The sequence below is a fragment of the Dreissena polymorpha genome, chromosome 4 (assembly GCF_020536995.1).
Source record: "Dreissena polymorpha isolate Duluth1 chromosome 4, UMN_Dpol_1.0, whole genome shotgun sequence".
In the NCBI taxonomy this organism is placed as follows: Eukaryota; Metazoa; Mollusca; class Bivalvia; order Myida; family Dreissenidae; genus Dreissena; species Dreissena polymorpha.
The window spans coordinates 3,794,264-3,818,877 of NC_068358.1; the positions used below are offsets into that span (position 1 = coordinate 3,794,264).

General features: G+C 33.0%; 1 protein-coding gene across 5 annotated transcripts in view; it reads left to right on the forward strand.

Annotated features, from left to right (window-relative positions):
• Positions 1–24,400, forward strand: part of LOC127879722 (protocadherin beta-18-like) — a 118,998-nt gene extending 94,598 nt beyond the window's left edge. For all 5 annotated transcript variants that reach the window (XM_052426728.1, XM_052426731.1, XM_052426730.1 and 2 more), the window contains 2 exons: positions 16,437–16,590; positions 18,946–24,400. In XM_052426728.1, the coding sequence (XP_052282688.1) occupies positions 16,437–16,590; positions 18,946–19,259 (468 nt within the window). In that variant the 3' untranslated portion in view covers positions 19,260–24,400. The remainder of the gene's footprint in view (positions 1–16,436; positions 16,591–18,945) is intronic.
• The last annotated feature ends 214 nt before the right edge of the window (positions 24,401–24,614 follow it).

Below are 24,614 nucleotides of genomic sequence, written 5' to 3' on the forward strand. Positions count from 1 at the left end.
ATCTGGGATTTGTTTTCTAGATTTTAAATATGCTGTTATAATTCTCTGTAATTATCTATGTATCCCTGGGGTGATTAGACTGGGCTCACCGGTTGTTTTCTGTGGATTAGAAAATTGGAAACCAGTCAAATACAGCATTAAAAGAAGGCATTTATTGTGTGACCTGAACATAATTGTCTGAAATACTCATTCTTCTACAGTCCATGAAATTATACCGTCTGTCTTTCATAAAATGTGAATTATTGATGTGCTTTTGTTTTGTACATATATTTAACTTACTCCTTATGATAAATTATATAAATTTCAAATGTCATAACCTGGTGTTGTGTTTTCTTCCTTTTTCATTCATTTCTGTTGGTTTTATGTTTCTTTTTTGGCTGTGCTTCCTCTTTGTAATTTAAATGTCCATATATTTGAGTGGACTATTGGTAAAAGTAACTTTTTCATTATGAAATTTATATACATCTTACAGAAAACATTTAACATAATTGTTAACTAGCATTGAATAAGATGGTGTTGCTAGTGGGATCACATCAATTCTATAGCATACTGTAATGAATGTATCTTAATACGTGTCAATCACGAAACGAATGTACAAACAAGCTTTCAAGATGTTTTGCTGATTTTATGAGAGTGCATTGTTTCTGTATCAACTTAGTAGACCTACTACTCATATTGATCATAATTAGTGCTAATTGTTCAGTGTTTTTTCTGCACATGCCACTCTTCTGAGACTAAGATTGTCCACAGACTCTTTTTCATGTGTCAAAACATCATGGCACCATTTCGTGTTATCCTAACACATAGCTGCACTAATGATTTATTACAAACCATAGGGAACCCTTCCACAATCATCATTATTACTAACCAATGATATTCCCCTAATTAGAGTTGCAGGACATTATGCAATAACCCACTATCCCCCTTCCCCCCCTTTGAAAATTACCTATTATCTTTTTACCTTCGCTTGTGTAACGCCCCTCACTGAATAAGTATAGGAGTCTGTCTAAGCCACTGTATCGGGCAATAAGGGTGTTAGGGACATTCACAGCTGGGACTGGGGCTAAAACCTGGTTATCTGGCTAAGGACTTTACCCACAATATTTTGTAACACTGAACTGGTTGATTGGTGAGGGTGTTGACAGCATGTTGTGCCATTGAAGAATAGTCCTGCAGATTTCCCACATTAAAGACTTACACAGAGGAAATGTTGAAACATATAGGTGTTAACAACAGTTGGATTTCAACACATTGATGGGTTCACTTATTTGCTATTGAAAATGATTAAAATAATCACAGATATACAAGCAAATATAATCTTTTGATTTTGATAAGTTTTGGATTGTTTGGGTTTAATAATACAGACAAATATATTTTAATTATGTATATGACACAATAGTGTGCACAGTTTAAAGTAAATGAAGCTTATGTACGAGTTCATATCTACAGATTAAAATATTTTTTAAAAAGCGCAAGTTTATGTTAAAGTGAACTTACGATTACTGGCTGATTTGAAGAAGGAGTAACATTCACTAAAAAATTATTATTAGAGTTTCATTATAGATGTGCCAAATGTGTTTCGTCTATAACAAAAAATATCAACATGATTGTATAATATTTCTGAACATGTCATTTTGTATTTTTCATTTTATTTGGTGGTCAAAAACAGTACAAAAAGAGCGGTAACAAATATTTAAATATTCAATTATTGACAGATGTAAAATAATAATATTTGCTGACCACATTTTTGTGTGCTGAAATATATGAATCATTATCGCCATGTGAAAATATTCATTCAGTTATGTACTGTATAATCCTTAACAAAATATTGTTGTAGAATCTGTTATCCAAATATAATCTACAAACAGAACTATGAAAAAATGCTTAATACTCCTTAAATGTTCGAAATGAGAATATCAGCAGCATTAATTCTTTAGTTAAAGAAAGTAAGACACAAATGTCAAGCGATTTTGTTCTCAAAAAAGAGAAATGAAAACAAAAATATTGACAGTAATGCGTTTTTTTTCACCCACCATTGGGCGGCTAAGTTTCACTTGTATGGGGTTAGAAAAATAGTCTGAAAATTCCTTCCAGACCTAGAGATATACACTGAGCTATGATAACATACATGATAGTCTTTATTTCCCATAGGCCTGAGACTGAAAATGCTCTGGAACTTGCTACTAAGTCAATAAACATTGAGAAAGTTTTCATGGGAATTTTTGGGAGTGATTTAGGATTTATTGAAAAGTGCTATCTTAAGATCTCAAATTTCATTGTTTTTGTTTGTGGCAATTATAATTTCTTAATGAATAGTATTGTTGTTCTCTTTCTTTTCCCTCTTATTACGTATATTAATTTTAAACACTAAAGAAAACGTGGAAGATTCCTATAATTAATGGATTATAAATATATCATGTTAACAATTTTTGCATGAAAAACTGTATAAACATAACACTTGCAGACATTTATATTTTAATTCATTTATATATATGCAGAATATTTTATTATTGCAATTATGCCTGTGTCTTAATACAGGTAGCTAATATATTAAATTCATATTTAAAACTTCAAATATTTTAATAAAGTCTTCACCAGCTTTTAGTTTCCTTACAAATACATGGTGTGTGTTAGTTAGAAAATATTTTCTCTGTACAAATTGTTACTTCCATGGAAATATAATTTCAAAAGGCGTTTTGGGAATTGCGTCACCATATTTGTTTTCAAATTCACATTTAAAATTTCGTTCGAAAAATATTTCATGAAGAAAATCTTAGTGCTTGGCACTAAATTGATAGTATGCTAAAGAGAAATGTATTTTAGACTTGTATAAAAACTGTGTGGTGTTTCATTAATACTCAATCAAGTGTTAACTTTTGTAATGCAATTAAAATTATTTATGTTTTTTGCCCTGTGATGACAGAGCTAATCAATAAATGTGTAAACATGTAAATAAATTACATAAACAATACTTTTTTATTTTTACCCAATTTACAATGTTTATAATGGTGAAAGTTTAAATGAATGTAACCAATACCTACCAACCTAACCTTGGTTACAAAATACAACAGCATGACATATTTTTATAAATATTTAAAAAATACTGAACCTTTTTAGGATTCTCAGACTTTTGGACCTTTATTATATTGAAAGAGAGAATTCTAAATAATTTTAATTTTTAAATCAAGATATGTTTTTAATAAAAGAACAACTTTTTTTTTTATTCCTTTAATGGCTCAACTTTTGTGAAACTTTCCTGTAAAGGCTTTGAATGGGAAGTCAAAGAGTAATTAATATTTTAATTTATCCTGTCACATGCCTTTAAATCAGCCCGATAACCAGGTGACCTAATATCCCAAAAGATATTAGGCTTGTTGACCATGTGACCTTGAATATCTGTCAGTTGCTCTCCGGAGGCCCATGCGCATGCCTTTATTATTTTCTATTAATTAAATATACTTTTTTTCTATTAAAAAAATACCAAATACATGTCAAGTACTGTTTGTTTGAACATTTTTTTAAACAGTATAATTTCGTCTTTGTATATTGAATTAATAACGATTAACTCAATTTCTGTGTTGTTTAACAAGATGGAAGCTAGCCTAAGCGCTTTGCATGACTTGACGTCACAATGTTTTTGTTCGCGCGTGGGTTTTCCCATATTAAATAAAATATTTAAACACAAAATACTCTAAAACTAGATATTTTAGAAACATTTCAACGAATGTTGTAAATGTGACAGTATAAATAGAATAATAGGTTGGTGAAGTGGGTGGAGAATGGTTATCTGGCTTTTTGGAGGATCTTATCGGGTGAGCCAAAAATTCATCCGGCTTGCCACATAACATGATTCGCCATCCACATCACCAACCTATTATTCTCTATATATTTTTTAGGAAAGTCCAGCTGTTTTGTTCTGAATTTGCTTTTAATTATGGGTATAATTAGATTGTATTTTCTTTTGGGGTAAATTGCTTGTTTGTGGGATAATGATCAATTTATGGCATTATCAAGTTGGTTTTAATTGGTCATCAACAGCCACTACAATTGTTATACGCTGACGTGAAATAAACATGAATCATGTACGTTTGAAAGGATTTTAATAGCCATCAATACTCTGTTATGTATTTAAATTGATCATAGAAGAATTAAAAACTTAATTCAGCTCAATTGTACACTAGCCTTTTTGTTAAATTTCGCACTGAATTGGAACAGAATGATTCCTTTGAATAGTAGATAAATTATAGAGATATGGAGTCACATAATTATATGCCTTTCAACTTTTAGGATGGCTTCAAGATTAACACATAGATGGACAATGAAATTCGAACGTTTTTTGATTTCCAAAATAAATAAATGTCCCATGCTCATTATGTTTTCAGCATTAAACGATAAGAGCTCATATTCATAGACTTTAATGATTAATGGCGCAAAGGAGCCAAATTTTAAATGTCAAACATTTTAGAATCGAATGTCCCCCACTTGGTTGAACATTGACCATATAAAATGTAGTCGTAATTATGAAAGTGGCTGGTAGTGAAAGCAATCCTTTAAGTTTTTTTTCTTTTATTTGCTTGCGTGTTTTCTTATAAAGCTTTTGTTTAATTTAGGTAACTGTCTCTCTTCTGATACAAATGTTGTAGTGATGTTACAACTTCTGTAAAAAAAGAATACACAAAGCGTTTTGGTTCATTAGCAACTCTGTAAAACTCTTAATTAAAAGTAGCTACCACAGATTTCTTTTAGTACTAAATATCAGACTAATGAAACATTGAGTCAGTTAGAATGTTGATTGATGTTGCATAACTGCAAGAAGTACATGTACATAAGTTCGTCATTTTTGTTAGCAAACAATGCTGTTTGCATGAGAATCTGCGATTAAGACCTGCATATAGGAAGCAAGCCCATGTCTCCCTCTCTATTTGTTTAATAAATTATTCCTTTCAAAAGCTCGGCATGTGACATTCACATGATACTACTTGGTTCTCTAATTGCACTTTGTTGTCATTTTATGTATCGCATATGTGAAATTCTTGAATATCCCGCTCCCTTTTCCCACAATTTAATTTACATTGAGCTCCAGAAAAGCATACATCTTGCTCAAAGATTGGTATTTCAGTATCAGAAAGTAGTTTTGATCTCTATAATGCTCACTTAATCCATGTCATTAACTTCATATCCTGGATTATAGTTCTGGGAACTTAGTTTTTAAATGGTTTCCCATCTGAAGATTTTGTGGATTTAAAACCTTGCTGTTTGTGTAATTAAAAATTGAGTCCAGATCATTTGTTTGAGACTTTTAAAATTGTTATGTTAATGAATGTGTTGTTTTTTTGTTGGTGCATTATAATACAAAAAAACAACTTTAAATGTTGACAAAGATTTTTTTAAAGAAAAAATAATACTTGTATTTGATGTCTAAACAGTTACAGCACCCAGCAAGCTACTGGCCTGATTCTCTCCACATTTTAAATATTTACCATAACCTTAATGGGTGTAAGTTTGGAAAGTGTGTGTAAAGGAAGTAGCCAGTAGAAATTTTAAAATCTGAAGCCACCCCTTCAGTTGTTTTTCCGAGGGTAAATTGATTGGATTACACAAACACATGTTTTTGTTTACGATTACAGTAAAAAATGCATAGTTAACTGGCCAATTCAGTCCTTAACTAATAATAATCTAAGAGTCAATTATCTTTGCTAACATGATATCAGTATCTTAAAGTGTCGGATTTACTATGTTTTTATTCTTTGTTAAATGAAATATTTAAATGCAAGCATTTTTCCATCATATTAATTAAATACATAAATTATTCAAACTCGAGTGAACACTTTCTTATTGGATACAAACTTGACTGTTTGTGCAACAAATAAGGAAGTAACTTAACAACTTTTATTTTCAAAACTGAGCCTAAGGCCTCCAATAAACTCAATGTTCAGCTACTGCTGTCAATAAGTTCAATATTGATTAATTTAAAACTCGATGCAATTAAACTACATGTAACTAATATTGTATTGATGTCATGAGTAATATAAGGATGAACATTTTTAATGCCTTATAATTTATTTGCTTAATATATATATTTTTTTTTAGAAAACGCTTAATGAGAGCTGCTTCATGAAATAAGTCAAATTCTTACACAAATGTAGCTGCAATAAATGAAAGGGGTCTTTATTTTAAAACACAAAAATGTTGAAGCGTGACCAAACACAGTTTTTCAATAAAATAATTTGTTTAGCTGATTGTCTTTTTTCATCTTCATAGTACAATTGTCATAATCTCACTAGCGGGATTGTGTCTTAGATTGATTGCATGTTTCAGACTTTCTTCTTTTGCAGTATTTAACAGTCTTTTGATTTTCTTAAAGAATCTTTGTACTTCGGAGAGAAATTATGTTTTCATTATTGACTAAAGTTTTTTGTACCATGCATTGAATGTTCATTTTGCTTTAAATGCTATCCATTGATTTTTTTTCTCCAACAGAGAACATCTTTGTAATACAACTGTCAAAGATTCTGTCATTCTTGAAGTGAACTGAATTCTTCACAAGGAGTACATTGCATGATGGTTTTGTAGTTTATTGACTGTTGTCCTCACATACCTCTAGTTCAAATGCTACATGGAAAAAATGTCTGCTGTAACATGAGAGCCAGACAGTTCACTCCCAAGTTCATGTTAAATTACATTTTCCATATTTAAAGTGTTGAATGCAATTCCATCTTAAGCATCAATGTGTTTTTATCCCTACAAAATGGGAGATTAAGTGTTGATTGGTTCCTTTTTTTCCAGCTGTGCTTCATTGACTGGTCTTACATTATCCAGGCAATAATAAAGATTTAGAATAAAAGATCTGCCTAATTTTACTTCTTCTTTAACTTAGTATTATCCATTTCTTACACACCCACTCTCATTTCCTTTCTAGTGATGGTATATCAGTAATTTAAATGGATTCACAAGACTTGCAACATGTTAATCTGTAGACAATTGCATTAGGTGTTGACTTGGTTCCAAAGGGAAAGATGGCAAAAGAAGAAAAACTCGCTGCAATAGACTCCAAGTATGTTAATGATGGCATAATAGGGGGCTGATAGTTTTTCCCTGAGGCGCGTCACACTGAATTGGTCAGAGGAAGATTGAATTAAATGTAACACTGTTCGTGTCATGTTGGTACAAACATTTTATAAAAATAGCTCAGTTGCTGGAAAAAGGGCAAATCACTTGGTCAAAGTAATGAAAAAGCTTGTGAACTTTAAAGGTTACATTTGTTGCCCATCTTTTAGAAACTTGGTCAGAACATTTGTTCTTAAATCATCTTATGATTATAACGGTAACTAATACTATTTGATAATCTTTTTTTGCCAAATAATTAAAATAAGGCCATTATAGTTTCAAGCTTTTGTAGTCTTTTTTATTATTTTGAAGGTAGACGGATTGGAATCTTTGTGTAACATCCAGTCTTAAAAATGTGTGCTTGATTCAAGGAAACATATTTGACAGAACTTTGTGGGCATCTATTTAGTGTAAATTGAGGCAGAAAGATTTGATAAATTTTCGTGAAAAACATTTGGCAGATATGAAGTTTTATCTGTTGAAAAGACATCAGCAAGATCATGTTTGCCAAGAATCATTAGTCTTGAAATCTTGTACCTTGGGATGTTCGTGCAACCTAATCATTTTTACATTTTTCTTTAAAAAAAAAAAAAGAATATATATTATAAAAATCCTTACAGCCATAATAAAGATTTTACTTTTTATTTCTAATTCAATCAAACGCAAATTTTATTATAATGGAAATATTTTATGTATTTTTTTTAATAAGCTGCAATATATGAAAATGTATCGAAGGTCACATGTGGCCAGCATTATAAGCTCCAAACCAAAATAAGCACACAGTCTTGTTAGGAGCAACGCTGTCAGCTGATGAGACAACAATGCATGACTTCATATCAGTACCCTTCATATCGACCAGATAAGCTCCTGATAAGACTGAGGGATTTCGCTGGCTCATGGTCACGGGATCCGATGGCAGTATGTGGCATATGGCATAGGAACCATTTTCGCATGAAGTGTATCAAATCTTTGTTTTATCCCTCTGGAATATTAACTATGGTCTATTGATGATTGCTGTTTCCACTGGATACTGGTTGATTTGCTGCTATCATCAGATCTGGAGTTGAATTCCCAGAGTGGTCCTAGTCTGTTTATCTGTCAAGATATTTCTTCCAAAATGTTGACTAAATTATAAAAAGTTGAACATATTGGCTTGGAAAAACTACCATCCAATGTTATGGCTGTGCAATATAGCTGACGGTGTGATTTATGGGCAGTTAGTAATGCGAAATTGGGAGAGATTCCATGTAAATATTTGCTAAAATCTGCTATAAATTGGCGTTGATTCTAAATAATGATGTGACGGAGAAGAGAGCAATTTCTCTTAGCATGGGAAATAACTTATTGCCGTCAAAAAACACTGGATCCGACTTTGCTTTTTGATCAGTTTGCTAGGACATTTCTGTCTGAAATCCTGTTTCTAAAAGATGGGCAGCAAATGTTTGGAAATATTATGGTCCTCAGAGAAACAAGGTCCTCAGAGAAACAGACAGGCAAACATGATTTCTTGGATGCCTTTTAGAAGACAATTGGTCAATTTGTGCACCAAAATGTTCATTGTGTCTGCCTCATTGTGTGAAAAGGGGCGTCCATTTGTACAGGGCAAGTGTCGGCAAATTGCTACTCTACCAATTTGTCATGCATTTCCAATTTCGGTAATTAGGATCTTTGCAGCAAAGCTAAATTAACTCCATGGCCTGCTTTGACTTCTTCTTTACACTGCTGCCACAGAGTTCAATAGTTACTGATCTACAAAGGAGCATCCATATGGTTTGGTCATTTGGGAACTTTTGTTTTCTATGCATTATTTATTTCATTAAAGACCCAAAAAGATTTGCAACCCTTTGTTTTGCGGTGCATTCCTACTGACCGAGACTACTAATGATTTTCTGATTAGAAACCCAGCAGCGAAATTAATCAGTCTCGTTAATGGATTGGACCAAAGTGTTTCACGGCCCATTTTCCAAAATATCCTGTAAAACAGTTACAATTAGCCACAACAACTAGAAACCGATACATGGCTATTTAATTGTGGGCAATCAGAGTATAAAACTGACAGTAATTAAAGCTGAACAGAATAATCATTTGGGTATTATTCCTTGGCTGTTAATTCTGGGACTAAATGTAGTTCTGGTAATGTGATCGTGGAAACTGTTCTTGATTACCAGCATAGATAGGAAACAATTGTCATAAAACTTATTTTTCACAATCAGATCTCGATGGAAAAGTGAATTATGTTGGGCAGTTGCTGGTAGCAGTTGGAATCATTCTGCATGTAAATTTCATTAATGGACCGGCACTTTCGCATTACTTTAGCATTTGCAAATCTTGATGCCAAAGTGGTTTATATGACCAACTTGCCTGTTACAATTCAGATTCTTTTGCTCTTTAACGATTAAATTATCTGACTTTTGGGTTTCAACACAGAAAGTCACTTGTACCCATCAATTCAATCTGCAATCCCCTCCAGTCCCACTGTTAGGGTTGCCATAGTTATTGTTGGGCGATTGAAATCATTTCAACAGGTGATGAGGGCCCCATGGTTTGCCCATTTGCTATGGTCATTGAGAGGGTGATAAAGGGTCTTTGCTCAGTCAAAGATGGCAACTGGCACTCCCCATAAAATGGCCATTAACTCTGTTCAGGCTTGAAATGACCATAGCATGAAATGTGACATAAAATGATCCATGCTGGTTGATCATAGGGGATTGTAGATGTTTGAAGTTGGAAAATTACTCAGGTATATTTATATACCAGGGTTGAAACATGCAGTTCGTTCTGGACATTTTTGATTCTGATATATATAAATAATGTAGATTAGCTCAATGCATTTGTTTGCACCCCAGGTGACTTTCTTTTGAAGAATTTGTGATGCTTGAAATAACCATGTACTCCACTAAATAACCATTTACTCGCGCTCTATTTTGAATAAATTGGCTGAGTTAATTGGTGCAAAAACATTTAATAGTGATTAATCTACATTAATTATCCTTAAAGTAAGAAGAACATATAGTGTAAAGCAAGTTATGGTCACGGACAAACAAATTAATACAAAATATATTTTTATTTGGGTGGTTTGTTAAAAATAACGTGTTAAGCAATTATTTAATAAATACAAATAAATAAACAATCTTATTTTTGAAAATGTTATATCATATTTACAGTTGATATGTTTCTGCAACAAGAACTAAATAAATGAAATTTTGTTTGATTATGTAAGAATCATTAGTGTCTTTTCTCATGTCATTTTTTTATGGGCTAAAATACAACTGTTTGTTGTTATAATCTTGACTTAACCTATCAAGATTAGGCCTTCCTTGGTAAATTCATGTACTTAAAACTAAAATCATTGGTTTTGGCTATACACAATAATACACAGAAACTTATATCATTATAGTAATAGCTTAAACTAATTGTTTCTGTATATTGATTATCAGTGCTCCAGCTAGGCCTAAATTGAAGGGGCCGCCCCGCCCTGCCCTTCGGACCTGCCCTTCCTAGGGCCCCCCCCTGCCCTTTAAAAAAAAAATATGATAATTTATAAATCTCTTATTACATTGTAATTAATTTATTCCCCATTGAAAACATTATATTATAATGATTTAATAATAATGGGTATTATATAATCTAGCAATTATTAATAACATATAAATTAACATGCAACAGGAAGCATTCCAGAAACGCCAGCGCGCTCCAAATTGCCCATTTGACGAAATACTGCGTGTCGAAAGTGCCCTTTTGACAAAAAAGCCCCCCCTCTGCCCTTTTCAAATTCTAGCTGGAGCACTGATTATGATAGAAAATAAATAAACTGAATTAGAGAACAAAATGGATTGTCATTCTGAATGTAGAACAATAAAAAAATGATGACTCAGGTTTAGGGCTGTCACGATTCACCGGTATACCGGTATATCGCGGTGCATGTCGTGAAAAAAATCGCACCGCGGTACGGCGTTGCCGCACCGGTTTTTTTAATATTATTATATTAGCACAGATATAAATACATTACATAATTATTTTGATATATATATCGTTTTGAAAAATGTAGAAGCGGTTCAAAAGGGCTAAATAAATAATCTGTTAATATCCAGGTCAAGCAAGCGCTTCCACTTGTAGATGTTTAACTTTCACGTTTAAAATACGGCGATGTATGGGTCCGTACCTTTTTTGGAATTAGGGACAGATTTCCTTTGCAAATAAGTTCATAATTATCCAAAAGATGTTTATTCTATTTCTTATTTTCTTTCTTTAGTATATCGATCGTTCAAAGCATGGCACTTCCAAATCATGTTAGCTTAAGATTCTGAATAAGTCGAGGAAGAGTCAGAACGCTACGGATTTTCAATACTGGGCCCGCTGACTCCGCATTTTGAACATGCCCTTGAAGCGTTCGATTTACACAGATCTTAGTCACAGCTATTGTAAACAACATGGCGGACATTTTAGAAAAAGACGCGAACAATAACATTATAACAATGACTACTTCTATCAAGTTTATTACAGTTTCTTTTACAGTTTCTAGTCATACTATGATACCAGTGTTTTCTGATTATTGAGTTTAATAAAGTTTGTAAAACTTGTTATTCTGCTGTTTTCTTCACAGATACATATTCTGTAAAATATCGCGGTACGTACCGCGATACAGTGTTGCCGTACCACGATATACCGCGGTACGCTCACGGCGTATCGTGACAGCCCTACTCAGGTTCATATAATATTATTCAAACCAATGTGAAGAAAACGCTTTACTGTTTAATATCTTGCATCCGGCAATGGCGTTGACTTCTGTTTTTTGGTAAGCAATTGTTTTTCTTTCACAATGTTCTTCCTGAAATTGCCTCAATTATGCTGAAACTATAATATTTATTATTCATTGAATTGTCATGCTTTGAACCTGACAACTTGCGACTTAAAAATTGAAATGGCTTAGTTTACCAAAAGTAAGACATAATGGCTTTGCTAATTTATGTTGAAAAGATTTCCCATGAACTTTAACTGTGCTGTTAATAGACATTCAATAATTATCACCCGTCAAAGGCGGAGGGATATAGAATTTGCTTTGTTCGTCAGTCTGTTATTCCCTCAGAAGGTCCGTCTCTGACACAACACTTCATGGCTATATCTTAGAAACTTATAATATAAGATTTCAACTTAAAACTTCATGGGTGCATAGATATCAATAAGAAGAAGTGTCATGCACATGAGCCATAACCCTTCACTTTCTTAAATAAGAATTATTGCCCTTTGTTTTTGTTTTATGATGAAACTTTTCAGGGCTATATCTCAGATACAATACAAGACTTCAACATGAAACTTCATGGGACTGTATTGGTATCAATGATGAGAAGTGCCATGCACAAAAACCATAACCCAAGAAATTCTTAAATTAGAGTTATTGCCCATTGTTGTTTTTGTATTGTTGAACTTTTTAGGCTATATCTCATAATTCAATATGAAACTGCATCCGTGTATCGATATCAATGAGGAGAATGGCATCATATAAAACCAATTACCCTACACTTAAATATTTTTAAGGATTATACCATATACAGTGCCCCAGATAATTATTTGGGAAATAGGGTTTTTACCCATTGATTTTAAAAAATAGGGTGATTTCGGTCTTGAAATAGGGTGAAATGAGTTATAAAAATTCATACCTTAAAATCATTGCTGCTTTGCCCGTTTAATAAAAGTCAATCTTGGTCACTTCAACGTATCCATTCTGATTCAGATTACTTTTATTGAAGCTAACTTGTATTGATTCAATAAAACTGTAAACTATTATAATTAATTTTAATAAACTGATGTTTCATAACATCTTTAATTCTTGAAACTGTCCATAATATAACCTTTAAACTTAAAAATTCGATAACACGAATGATTTGTCACTTAATTGCACTTGCTTTCTTTGTTAAAAAAGTTTGCAATCGATTTATATTTTGGCGCAACAATCGCGGACGTCTTTCGGCCTCTCTTAGACATTATTATTTTGTATCGTTATAGAAACTGAAAGGACAGACGCTTTACAAATACATGCACAATGAGCGACGGATTAAATCAAATTGAAAACGCATGTTTGTCGTAAATAATTTGGTCAGATGCTGTAATTAACTATAAAATCTAGTCCGCAGAGCGTTTCAATAACTTTGAATGTTTCCTGCTCCTTCAAGAAGACGCTTGCTGAATAAAAGCGACATCGCATTACGATAATAATTGCAAAGAGGATATACGTACGCATCGAATTTTAGGAATTTGCGTAAAAGTCAAATTGGTTGCGTTTTCAATACGCACGATATTGTATATCTTTGTGTTTTTAAACATTTTAATAGGGTGAAAGACGCAGATACGCAGCTTATCTGGGGCACTGCATATATCAAAGGATTTGCACCCATAATCCATAAACAAACTTTATTTTGGCGGGGGATATCAATTCAACAAATTTTCTTGTTTTATACTTTTCTGTTCAAGCAGGAAACAGATTGTTCCCACACATATGCATGAACAAATACATGTACTGGTTCAGTAAGCTCATGAACTATTTATAATAGGTTTCAGACTGCAGTTAAAAACAAACAGATCATGTCAACATTTGTCTGTGACAGCATATCAATAACTATGTTGAGTACTATATATGTAAATAAATGTTCTCTGAAAACATGCCATATTCACATTTTTAATACTGTGTTTTTTCACTTCTCTGAGTCATGTTTTAAAGAAACCCATTGGTTAAATGTTTCCATCATCAGTATTGTGTCTTCTTCAGAATACATTGCGCAGGCATTTATGCAACAACTTTATTACAATAATTGTTACTGCCTGACAACCGAAACCAAAAATCTTCCAGTTGCAGAGCTCTAGAGTCAGTTTTAGAAATTCTAAAAATCAATTTTTGTATGCCAGAAACTGTAGTAGGTGGTATGGTAAATATTTAATGACTTGAATTTCCAATGACTGACAGCCATCCTTCCAATGATTTTAAATCATCAAATTGTTTCAGTCTGTTTTATTATCCTAATGACAACAATTGTCTGCATAATTAATAACTGTAAATGATCTCTGATAATCTTTGATCTAAATATTTACCTATATTTAAAATTCCAAACTGTCTAATTATCTCAGTAACAAAGGCCAATCAAAATAGCCTAAGGGGTGTGGTCACTTTGAAGTCCATTGATTTACAATTGTATTTACCTGATTAGAAATTTAATTACAAGTCTAGCACTGCAATATTGCATACATCAAATAATCTAATTGCCTATTTATTGCTGCATTTAAGTTTAACTGACCATGATTACTTTACTTAGACCATATTTCTTTACTATAATTGACATGGTTTACTAGTATTTAAAAATCTGAATGTGTGTTTGCATGTGTCTTTGCTGATTATATTATAAAAAAAGGAATATTGAATAATAAGACTTTTTTATTAACCTTTTAAATCTCCTAGAATTGGAACATGAGCTACATGATGGGCAAAATAAATGGCCCATTTAATTTTAATGTATAATCATACAAAAAAATGCATGAATTGATTTATTTTTTCCAATCATTTAAAATAGGCAAAAAACGAATTTAATCCACTGTCAACTTCCTCCCAATTGACAGTTTTATAGTGGTTTTGCTTTTTATAGGTCATTTAAGTGAACAAGCAAGTAGACATCACGCTGTGTCCTGTTCAATATGTTCACCCTATTGACAAGATCTATGGCCGCCACTGGACAGTAAATTTGTCTCGACAGATTACCACCCTGTCACATGATCGCATCCTTAATAGGAGTCCTGTGGTTTCAAATCTGCTCCTCTGACCAACGAATTGCTGGCCAAACAATAGTGGCACCCGCGTTGCTTGTTTTTATTGGTCTTGTAATCACTTCTTCATAAAGACAACATTTTCAAGAAGCCTTGAGTAATAATTGGCTGAGTACTTTAAATGGGTTTAAATAACCGTGTCATTTAGTTTCAAACTTGGGATGAACCTTGTCTCTGCAACATTTTCCTTATTAAGTTGGTCACCTGCTCAACCCTCTGTAGATAAATCTGTCTCAAATGACATGCAAGCCTTTAATTTTGAAGAGTTCTTTATGACAACAATTCCATTATTGAACCCAATGGTGCACACTAGGGACACCAGACAGACTATAAAAAAAGAAATTTATTAAAACTCCCTAATAATTATGAAACTTCTCCCCTTAGGACATTATAATTTACAAACAAAAAACATTTTTGTATAAGCGCGCATGTTTTAATCAAGATCTATTAACTTAATTGCTCAATATAATAATTTTCATTAATGCTAAGGGGCTTTGTTTCAAAATAAATCCATGAGTAATCCTTAATTTCTTTAAGGTGGGCTTTAAATATTTTCCTGAAATTCCTAGTTGTGCACTTTTTGCAGGAACAATTTCATTTTTAATTGTAGAATATTCGACAGCAAGCAAAACATGGATGACTTAAATAAAAAACCTATGAATATTTGATCAAACGTTTATTGAGGGGAAATGAATCAAAATGGTCCCTGTTTAAAATAAAAAAAATCTTTTGGATGCAAAAATATTTAATACAGGATTGCGCACTCTAGGGACAGCTTTTACAAGCTGCAAAATATGGAAACATTTAATGTCATCACAAAATCCAATAATGCCATCTTTATAGGAAACAGACAAGTTGATTAAGCAGAGAATTTACCAAGTGGAAGCCATTAAATGCAACAGTTTTTGATGTAATTGTTCAGTTTTATGACTTGATATGTTTCTGATGGTGCTTTTTATTGAACACAGCTTGAAAATATGGGGTTAATACATGCTTCATGTGATGAAACTGATGATCTCTTTTTAAGTTGCTTTCTCAGACATACTGTTACGCTGTTATACTGTAGGCATGTTAATGGAATTCTCTAACTTGTTTAATTGTTTGAGAAGATTTTTTAGTAATTGAACAAATTCTAATGTAGATGTTTCAAAACGTTTCTTGGACTTGAACATGATTATTTGCTGATGGCTTCAGCAAAAACCATAAGGTTTTAAACATGTAGTTTTTAAAGTGTAATTAATATAATTCAGTTGAACATAAGTCATTTCCCTGATTGTACTACTAATGATTTTCTTTGAATATGGCCAAACCGTAATCTTTGGATTTTAAAGTAATTTCCTTTCTCTAAATAGATTTTGTTATTTATATATATATATATATATATATATATATATATATATATATATATATATATATATATATATATATATGAATTATGGGCATATTTTGTTGTGGCCTAAACAACGCATAAAAAATTGCCATCACAAAATACATATATCAATTTCCTCTCTGCATTTCAGGCGAACCATTCATTCCTGGCTCCCGGCCTGAAGAAGGTGGAAGACAATCATAGTGAGACATCTGGTGACACGGGAACCAGCGATAGTGGACGGGGCGGAAGCGATGAGGAGATGCAAACCTCCATGTCCCAATCACCTAGGGAGAAGATGATGGGTAGGTGACAGCTTGTTGCCTTATTTTAATAGATTTATTTATTTTGCACACGTCATAATTTTTTCACATGAAATGATTGATCGGTATTACACTTATGTTAGACCCTGAAAATAAAGGCTAAAACTGAAATTTAAAGGTAGACAAATCTTGCTTCTTGTTTCATCTTACCAAGTTTGATTTCTGGGGACGGTCTTCAATGACTGTTTATGACAGGAGCACATTACTGACAATATGAAGTAACACAAAAAATCATATGAATATAATTATGTTAAATTAATGATTGGTAATGAATATAATTATGTTAAATTAATGATTGGTAGAAACAAGGGCATCGGTCCAGATGCATGGTTGTTAATCTATTTATGCCTAGCATCTAGAAAAAAGGCCTTGGCAAACAGCGTAGACCCAGATGAGACGCCGCATGATGCGGCGTCTCATCAGGGTCTGCGCTGTTTGCTTAAAGGAATTGCTGTAGACATCCCTAATCTTAGAAATAAATTGATCAATTTAGAAGGATGGGAGACTCCACTAGGCATAAATGGGTTAAAGTGAGTTTTAAGTCAGGCTGAGTAGGTAGAGTGCAGTTCTGCTGGACTTTCAATTCATCAATTTGTAAGTTCAATCCCCTGCCTTGCTGCATATATGTGGGGATTGGACATTAAATAAATAATAATTTATCATTCTTTCCTAATACCCTTTTATTTAAAAGGGTTAAACTTTAGTGTGAATAGCATAAGGTACACCTAGGTCATCATAACTGTGTATGACACAGAATCTAGTTAGCAATTTTCGTTAAGCATGATCATGTATGCAAATTTATTAAAAACACTTGAATAAAATCATATTTCAGGGGTTTGGGAAAGAAAGTAACAATGTATTTTATCTGATACTGACAAGTAAAGCAGGTTCAACGTACAGCTCCACTCTCATCATTGATTTTTATGCCCCCGAAGGAGGGCATATAGTGATCGAACCGTCCGTCTGTCTGTCTGTCTTTCCGTCACACTTTGCGTTTAGATTTCGAAAAATGCTGTTTCCACTTCAAAATTGTCGTATTCTGTGCTGTTCGAGAAACATTTGGGAGACTTATTATGCCCCCTTCGAAGAAGAGGGGGTATATTGTTTTGCACATGTCGGTCTGTCCGTCCACCAGATGGTTTCCGGATGATAACTCAAGAACGCTTAGGCCTAGGATCATGAAAGTTCATAGGTACATTGATCATGACTGGCAGATGACCCCTATCGATTTTGAGGTCACTAGGTCAAAGGTCAAGGTCACAGTGACTCGTTCTTGGATGCAGTTTAGGACCACATTTGCAGATTATATTATGTACTGGTGTCGTGGGGTCTGTCCACCAGATGGTTTCCGGATGATAACTCAAGAACGCTTACGTCTAGGATCATGAAACTTTATAGGTACATTGATCATGACTGGCAGATGACCCCTCTTGATTTTGAGGTCACTAGGTCAAAGGTCAAGGTCACAGTGACTCGTTCTTTGATGCAGTTTAGGACCACATTTGCAGATTATATTATGTACTGGTGTTGTGGGGTCTATCTACCAGGGCTAGCGCTGTCCCAAAATTTCTCTGAGTCAACCAGTTTTTATGCCCCCCTTCGAAGAAGAGGGGGTTTATTGTTTTGCTCATGTCGGTCCGTCCACAAGATGGTTTCCAGATGATAACTCAAGATTGCTTAGGCCTAGGATCATGAAACTTCATAGGTACATTGATCATGACTGTCAGATGACCCCTATTGATTTTCAGGTCACTAAGTCAAAGGTCAAGGTCACAGTGACTCGAAAGAGTAAAATGGTTTCCGGATGATAACTCAAGAATGCTTAGGCCTAGGATCATGAAACTTCCTAGGTACATTGATCATGACTGGCAGATTTTCAGGTCACTAGGTCAAAGGTCAAGGTCACAGTCACTCGAAATAGTAAAATGGTTTCCGGATGATAACTCGAGAATGCTTATGCCTAGGATCATGAAACTTCATAGGAACATTGATCATGACTGGCAGATGACCGCTATTAATTTTCAGGTCACTAGGTCAAAGGTCAAGGTATCAGTGACTCGAAACAGTAAAATGGTTTCCTGATGATAACTCAAGAATAATTAGGCCTTGGATCATGAAACTTCATAGGTACATTGATCATGACTGGCAGATGACCCCTATTGATTTTCAGGTCACTAGGTCAAAGGTCAAGGTCACAGTGACAAAAAACATATTCACACAATGGCTGCCACTACAACTGACAGCCCATATGGGGGGCGTGCATGTTTTACAAACAGCCCTTGTTAAGTTTGTTCTGTATAAACAGATTTGTAATGTGTGTGTGATTCTATATTTCAGATTTTACTCGGCCTCTGCCACCGATGTCACACCAAGAAATTATACCATTTTCATTTAAAAAGGGCCTATCAACACCTTTTAGGGATTTTTCAAGGCCAGTTGGCTTCAGCCATGAAAGAGGCAAAGACATTGAAATGAAATCACACGACCATGATCGTCACAGACCAGTACTATCGACAATGGCGGTTCACACGCCAACAGATTCTCTCGACCGATCTCGAAATAAAGTTGTGCTTCTTCAAACAGATTCTGGTATACACAGTGACACAAATTCAACTGAAGGTGAAAACCATATCAGAGACTGCATGGTTTGAGACTAGAATTCTCCATATCCATGTCGCTGCCATTTTTGTTTAGAGATTATCATGAACTTGCTATTTATAGATTTAATCTTTAAACATTTTGGCAGAGGGCGGATTTGAAATCTTGTGATAATTATAGAATACTTGTGCAATTTTGTTGAAGATATAACTATTTGTGTGAAAAAATCTGGTTCTTCCAAACATATATAGTTGAATGATGTGAACATGTTGCATTAATGAATTGGGAATTAGCTTTTATCAAAGTATTATGACTGTTTAAAGTATTTATTGAGTCATGATTGCATTATATTTATTTTTCATTCAATTGTAATCAATTCAGTATTGTATTTAATTTTAATTAATATAATTTTCCTTTGTTTCACATCATGTATGTATTATATCCACAATATAACATGGATATAAAATATTTTGAACTCATTATAGTATTAATGATTTATAGTTATCAATTTAAGTCTTTAGATAGCTGAGAAAACTTACAGTTTAGATGATTTGTTTAAAATATTAATTTATTCACGAGAAAAAACGTTCAAACTAAATGATAACTTGTTTCTGATTTATTTGTACATTTAAAATAAAGAATTGTTTTTTAGCTCACCTGAGCACAACGTGCTCATGGGTTGTGCTCATGGTGAGCTTTTGGGATCGCCTTTTATCCGTCGTCTGTCGTGCGTCCGTCGTCAACATTTTACCTTGTGAACACTCTAGAGGCCACATTTCTTATCCGATCTTCATGAAACTTGGTGAGAACATTTGTCCCAATAATATCTCGACTGAGTGCGAAATTGGGTTATTCTGGGTCAAAAACTAGGTCACTAGGTAAAAAAATAGAAAAACCTTGTGAACACTGTAGAAGTCACACTTGATGCCCAATCTTCATGTAAATTTTGCCAAAATGTTTGTCTTAATGATATGTTGGTTGAGTTCAAAAATTGTTTCGACCCGTTCAAAAACATGGCCACCAGGGGGCGGGGAAGTATTCCTTATATGGCTATAAAGAAACCTTGTGAACACTAGAAGTCACAATTTTTGCCCAATCATCATGAAACAGGGTAAAAACATTAGTTTTATTGATATCTCGGATGAGTTCGAAAATGGTCTAGATCGGTGAAAAAACATGGCTGCCAGGGGGTGGGGCAGTTTTCTCTATTTGTATATAGTGTAAACATTTGAACACTCTAGAAGTCACATTTTTGGTCCAATCTTCATGAAATTTGGTCAGAACATTTGTTTCATGGATACGACGGTTGAGTTTGAAAATGGTTCAGATCGGTAAAAAAACATGGCTGCCAGGGTGGGGGGTCTTTTTCCTTATATTTATATAGTAAAAAAGCTTGTGAACACTCTAGAAGTCACATTTTTTGCCTAATCATCATGAAATTTGGTCAAAACATTGGTTATGTGGATACCTCGGAAGAGTTTGAAAATAGTCGTGAACATTTGAAAAACATGGCCATAATTACAGAGGATTATTATGTTGATGATTGGTTGGGGATGAAGTGCAACAAACGTATTTTTGCCATCTGAAAACCCTTTATTAAATAATCTCAAAATTTTAAGTAGTAATATTGATTTCACAGAAAATTACTTAGGGGAGAAACAACTGTATATAACAGTTTAGAGTCAGGCCCAAAATTCCTGTGCTGGCTACTTTTCACACATTTTGTTGCATGTAATTTAATGACTGCAGACCAATGAAATAACCATTAGCCACAGCAGGTACCTCATTATCTCTGACAGTTGCTTGATGCCTAACCCCTTGTTTACAGCCCTTTCCAGTGAACAGCATGGAACAGCAATTGCTATACAGTGGTATCAATATAGAGATAAACACATAAATACATTTGTCTGGCATTTATTTTCGTATAAAAATCAGCATGCTGACTGCATAAAAAGAACAGATTACAACATTGAAGCAAGCTTTTGAAATAGCAAAATTATGTACTTATATATTTCCAAGAAAGGTTTATACAATATATATAAATTCAATGGGCGTGATATTTCATATTTCTTAGCTTTAAGTACAGTGATGCCTGATTGAACTTCCTCAATATGGCTATTATTTAACTTATAACTATCACAAAGTCCCAGTGTATATTATGAATATCAAGAAGAAAAAGTAAAGATATGTACATAAAAATATCCTTTACAGCTTAGGCAACAACTGTTGTCAAAATTCAATTATATTGATCAATAAAAAATAGATTGAAATATTCTCCAACTTTACTGTTGAACATTTATTGACAAAAAACTATCGTGTCTACATGTACACATATCATATCACAGATATACTTTGTTCAAGAATTAAAGAGAGAGAGAAAATGTACTTAAAACCAACTATAAAGAGTAGAAGCGTAGAGGAATTGTTTAAAAACAACACTCACAAATGTGAATAATTAACAAAAATTAACTCTTAAATGAAGTATGAAATTTCATTTTAAATCATAAATACAGATTTATATACAAAATTCATGTAGGCCTACATGGATGATTTGTGAAATACAGTATTATGTGAAAGTCAGAAATACCAATATTCTAATTAATTTTATATACAGACATCATGTATGATATGTGAAATGCAGCATTACTTGAAAATCAGAGTATCATTGTTCTAAATAACTTTGAATGGAAAAACAGTGAAAACATATTTTAATAATAGAGCACACTAAGTCTGTACTACCGCCTGTCTGCTCAGCACTCGTCCTCTTTTGAAGATTTTACACTAAATAATTGAACTATAAAGTGCAAGTTAAGTATGTACGCCCGTCTGTATGAAGTACTTTTATTATTTTGAACTCCACCTTCCCAGAATAGTTTAGTTCCTTCGGGTCTCAGGTGAGCGCCTTAGGGCCCATGGCCCTCTTGTTTCAATACTGACTGTCAAACATTATAAAATGTGAGTAATTTTAGAAATTAACAAGGCTAGTTATGTGAACATAAGTGTTGTTTTTACATGACATTGTAATGATCTGGTTAAGAACAAATTGTCTTTATATAAGATTTTTATCAAGATAAAAGGCAGTGTTTCCTATTGTACAGCTATTTACCATAAGATTATTACATATTCTTAGAAATTATTTGAGAGTTTACTAATCAGGGCTTTTCATAGCATGATTCAGACGGGTTAATTCAACATTACTGTAAGCATAGATAGTGCCATTTTTGCTGATTGTTTTATTTTTCTGTATGAATGAAGTTCATTTGTAAATTAATTTGATATTGACGAAGACATTTAATATATTTTTACAATGGAAGAAAAAACTTTTGCATCGTAGAAACTTTAGAAATACATCTTTGTGGATTTAGAATTTCTCATAACTGTCAGTCAGAATATGGTTATTTTAAGCTCTCTCCAGATATGTTTTTCATGTTTGTGTCAATGAACTATGATTAAAGAATAAGATAAAAACATAAACTTGCAGTTTGTGTGTTTCCTGCAGAGATTATTCAAAATAATTGGTATTTATTGTTTCTTCACTGGGTGTTAAGAAGATATAAACTTCCAAAAGTGTCCGTCACACTAGGGAAACACCGAACATTATACACCATGTAATATCTGGTGACTTCGCTCTGTACCATAGTTTTCAATTTAAAACTTAATTAGAGCAACTAAATAAAATTGGCCTGTTTTGTGCTTTTGGAAAATTGAGATTTATTGAAAAATTGGTTTATCTATCACTGCATGGAAATTTTATCATATTAAGAAACATTGGCTGTTGAATAAAAATTGTGCATATGGGATTCGTATAATCATGTTAAACTTGTGAGTGCTGACAATTCTAGTGATCTGCAGTATTTTGAAAATGCTAAAATTAAATCAACAACTGGATGTTCCTTTCATGAATGTTGTTTTAGAAACACTCTCTTGCTAACAAAAGGGTTTGAAGAAATGAAGTGAAATATAATTATACTTGTAGGCTGTCGGAACATTGAAACACGCTAATATTGAATCAATTCGTGTTTGTCTGTTTTGCACAAAAAATAAAATAATTGGGAAGTGATTGTTCAAGATTTTTCATAAGGCTGCCAAAAATAAATTGTTTGTTTCACTAACATCTTTCAAAATATAAGGTGATAGATACGCCCAATTTTTTCCCTTTAACTTCTCTTACTATACACAAGTTATTTACCACTTGTAAAAAGTTATTCAATGAAATATTTCTCCCAAGGTGCTTTGCAACATATTTCCTTTATATGTAACAGTTAAATTTATTAATATGATCAAATGAAGTAAAAATGGTCAATCACTCAACAAGTAATAGAGAACATTTTTTTATTTGGTCAATAATACATTACTATTCTACCATCCAAATATATTGCCCATATAAAAAGCAAGTTGAATAAAATAGGATAATTAAGTATAATATAATTTATTAGTACAATCCTCTTTTGGACTTTGAATAAATTAAAGAGTGTTTGTATATTAGCATAAAGAAATTGTAAACTTATTAAATTATATTAACACCATATGTATTACTTTAACCAAGAAATTCAGTCAATGAAGAACAAACCCAAGCCTTAAAAGGATTTTTAAACGAAAATAATTTATTCATTCTAAGCAATGTATGTTTTAACCAATGATTCATGTTAAATAAAAGTCCATTTGTGATCCAACATATTTTGATTTGCCAAAAAATTATTGAAACCATACCTCTGTGGGTGCATAAAATATTCATGAATTCTTGACTGAGAGGAAATGATTCCTAATTTATAATGATTTCATAAAACGTCTACATACATTCATAGACATTGTTTTTGAAGGTGTTTTCCCCCATCAACATATCACTTACCGGTGCTTCATTAAAACACTGTTGCCACTCAACTGTGCATGTAAGGGAACAAGTGTGTGTTTATTTTGTCTTCTGTCTTTTCTGTTCACACAATTTCTTTCAAATATTTATAATATATTCTACATGTCGTATTAACTTGCCGAACGTGTTGTGGATTTTTAGGCCAGTTGATGAGTGTGATCTATAATTTATGCAGAAATGTTTGTGAGTTCTTCATTACTGGATGGTTCGTGTTTTCAATTGTGTAGATAGATGGATATAACAATGTTACATTGATATTGTTATATATTACTGAGTCATATTTGTTTCTGGTATTCATGTATATTAAACGTACCAAACGTCAAAGTCATTGTGGACCTTTTTTCTGAAATTGCACTTACACCAATTTGTCACATGTACTTACACCAATTTGTCACTCTTTTTACCCCATTCACCATGTTCACAGACAGTGGATTCTTTATCATACCGTTTGATACGGGTTTCAAATGTATTTTTCGTATGCGTGAGGTTATAAGTGATACCCCTGTATTCCAAGATTCGTTTTACAAGATGAAACTCA